This window comes from Notothenia coriiceps, unplaced genomic scaffold (assembly GCF_000735185.1).
Source record: "Notothenia coriiceps isolate Sejong01 unplaced genomic scaffold, NC01 NC01_scaffold00017258, whole genome shotgun sequence".
Taxonomy (NCBI): domain Eukaryota; kingdom Metazoa; phylum Chordata; class Actinopteri; order Perciformes; family Nototheniidae; genus Notothenia; species Notothenia coriiceps.
The window spans coordinates 1-3,083 of NW_011349959.1; the positions used below are offsets into that span (position 1 = coordinate 1).

Consider the following 3,083-nt stretch of genomic DNA (forward strand, 5'->3'; position numbering starts at 1 on the left):
CACCACTGAGTATGAGGCATTCTACAATGCATGATCTGTTTGGCATTTTGGGCAAAACACTTCATAGACATGTTTTTTATATATCTGAGACCTTTAATGTATGCCTAAAAATAGTATAATAGGAGACCTTTTTAAAATGCAACAACACACATTAATTTTGATAGTGAATGCTACAACGTGTCTTGCATCCACTTCTATTGGCAAAGTGTCCGTTTGATATTTTTAAGCTAAACGAAAATTGATATTTTGCAAGTTGGTATTGTATTCAGGAACCCACAACCCTAGCAAATAAACAAAGATGGTTCAAACTGTGTGTGTGTGTGTGTGTGTGTGTGTGTGTCAGAGAAAACGGAGAGCCAAAGGAGTGCAACCCGCCAACTCGGTGAGTAAGACTGGTTAATTTGCAAATTGTGTATGTTGGGTAAAGATGTCTGTTTTTGTTTAACTTTACTCTTCCCAACAGGCAGTTTACATGGATATGCCTGTGGAGGTTTTCAACTCTACATATGCCTTACCCAAAGACCCTTTCCTCAGAAAACAGCACCTAGAGGACCTTGTGACAAAGATCCATGGCTCCTTCAGTTTTATGCAGGTGGTGTTTGGCTCTTTGCGAACCAATGAAAATATAATGAACCACTCTAGAGGATGAAACTGTATTTAATCATCAGCTTTGCAAGTGATAAAGAAAGTTAAAGGTTTTAAAATGATTCTTTCCTGTTCAGGACTCTCTTCTAGAGGGTGAGATCTCTCCAATCAATGTCCACCAAAAACTGAAGCGGAGGTCATCTAAATCTCCATCCCCTTTAGGTAACTTGGACCAAATAGGGAAAGTGCCTTTACATTATTTTAATAAAAGCGCCCTCCTCTATTCGCCTCTTTGGAAACTCTGTTCATATTCTTGCAAAATCCTGTGAAGCTCAGTAACCAAACTGATAACAATCGTTGGCATATCTTTCAAATCATACCATTAACATGACCTTTTTGGAATATGTTTTTATGCTTGGTCCTTATTTTTTCACCACATGTTAGTATTGCAAATGTATCATCTCTGCAATGATAATGAATTTGTAACTGCATCATTTTAAGAGTTGGAGATTTTCACTGATTCATTTCTTAATTTGGTTTTCCTCAACTAACCGCTACCGCCCGTCCATCCAGAGCCTGATCATACTGATTACAGAAGAGTTACAGTGCGCCAGCTGCACTGAGGCACACGGGAAGACACTCAAAATTCATACAAATCATCGGCTGCCCTCTCCCCTCGCTGATCCCTCCAACATTGTAAAGGACAGTTCACACCACGGTTTTCACCTGTTTGACCTGCTGCCCTACGGGAGGCGCTCCAGACCTTTAAAGCAAAGACAGTTTTCAGTTTCCTGCCCTTTATTTAGTTATTTTATGTATGAATGCTGCGTGTCTTTGTTGTATGATGTATTTTCTGAATGTTTTGATGGCACCTTAAAAGGAGTAGCTTTCCTATTCTCGTTGTACTTGTATAATGACAATAAATGCTTCTATTCTAACCAGGACATGCTGACTTAGGAAGTCCAGTTGATGTCCTGCCAAAAGCAATGCATGTAAGCGGACAGTTTTCTGTCTTTGACTCAGTTCTGATTAATTGTAAAATGACTTGGACAATTCATCACTTCATTTACCCCCCCACTTAGTCCACCCCACTGCCTACCAGGCTTATTGAGCGCAGAGCCAGTAAGACTAATGGGGATCAGTGCTTGGAGACCAGTGCACTAAAAGTTCCTTCAATGGACTTGCCTCATGTAAGAAGCATCATATTGCCTTTTAAGATGCAACATAATCCTATCCTGTCTCTCAGTGGTTGAATCATTCTCCTCTCTGCAGGAGCCGCGGCAGCTGGCTGAAAGAAAGGGGTTTCCTTCACCTCCGCTGTACCGCAGGGAGGCCACCATTCCTGTCAGCCTGGAGAAGAGCTGCGCTTATGTAAATGGAACAAAGTATTGGGCTGATGTGAAGTGTTTTCTATGCTTTTAATGCATGCTGGTATTCCACAGACTCCAGAGTCAAAGAAGCATCCCCCCCGCAGTAGGGTTGAGTTGTGCACTGGCAACCTTCCTCAGGGAAGGACTTTCTCCACACCTCCCTCCAGACGAACTCTGACTTCTTCACAATTTCAGAACATCCAGCAGGTTAGTTTCACCAAAGCATACTTCATTTATCTTTTGGGCAAAATCAATGTAGAGCCGAAAGTCTGCGGGTATCTGAAATATATTGGAAGTCATAAAATGTCAAGTTGTATCCTTATCTCTTATATTTGCGCTGTGTAGAATCTCAAGGTTTTTTATTGTCAAACTAAAATAGCTAGAGTAATTATGTCGTTGATAATCTTAGGTCACAGGCTTCTCCAACAATGCAACACAATAATACAGATAAGCAGACAATATTAAAACAATTCTTCCTGAGCCGCTGGGAGTAAAGGTCCTCCATGGATGGCAGCTCCATCCTGGTGATGTGCTGTGCAGTTTTCACCACCCTCTGTGAAGCCTTACGATTGAGAGCAGTTTCAGCTGCCGTACCTGGCCGTGATGCAGCCAGTCAGGATACTCTCTATGGTGCACCTCAAGGGTGCCGGAAGCAGGGGGGCCACGGGCCCCCCCCACTTTTCAGCCCTGCCCCACATTTTCGCAGCGGCGGATGCCGCGGAACAACAATCCCGATTCAATAATTCCCCTCTACTCTAAAGTCGCATCGAAAACGCGATCTGATCTAGCTGTGTATATTTTGTTATTTTTGATTGTTATATTCAATCTCATTAGCTACAGGCATTTTTTAAGCTTGTAAAGGGAAGATGACAGCTCTCACTCGCATCTCTGCTCTTCCACAGCGCCGCATCCCCTCCCTCCGCTGAAATTATGAATTTAAGGCGTATAGTAATCATAGATAACACGGCAGGGTCCGTTACAGTTTGTTTTCATCTGATTTCAAATAAACAAAGTCTTGGCTTTCAGAATATTAAACTTGTTTCGGCAAATTCAGATGATAAATACAACTTTGAAGCTTGTAACGGCATAATTACAAGCGGAGAACGGAGTAACTTAACGTCACAGCAG

The 3,083-nt window shown here is 42.1% G+C and overlaps 1 protein-coding gene across 1 annotated transcript; it reads left to right on the plus strand.

Annotated features, from left to right (window-relative positions):
- Positions 1-343: 343 nt before the first annotated feature.
- Positions 344-2,210, plus strand: LOC104950221 (caprin-2-like; the record flags this gene model as incomplete). Its single annotated transcript, XM_010776708.1, has 7 exons — positions 344-382; positions 464-592; positions 723-807; positions 1,528-1,577; positions 1,668-1,775; positions 1,858-1,956; positions 2,028-2,210. Coding segments are annotated over exons 2-7 (645 nt in total), but the record flags the coding sequence as incomplete, so codon positions are not given.
- Positions 2,211-3,083: the final 873 nt, after the last annotated feature.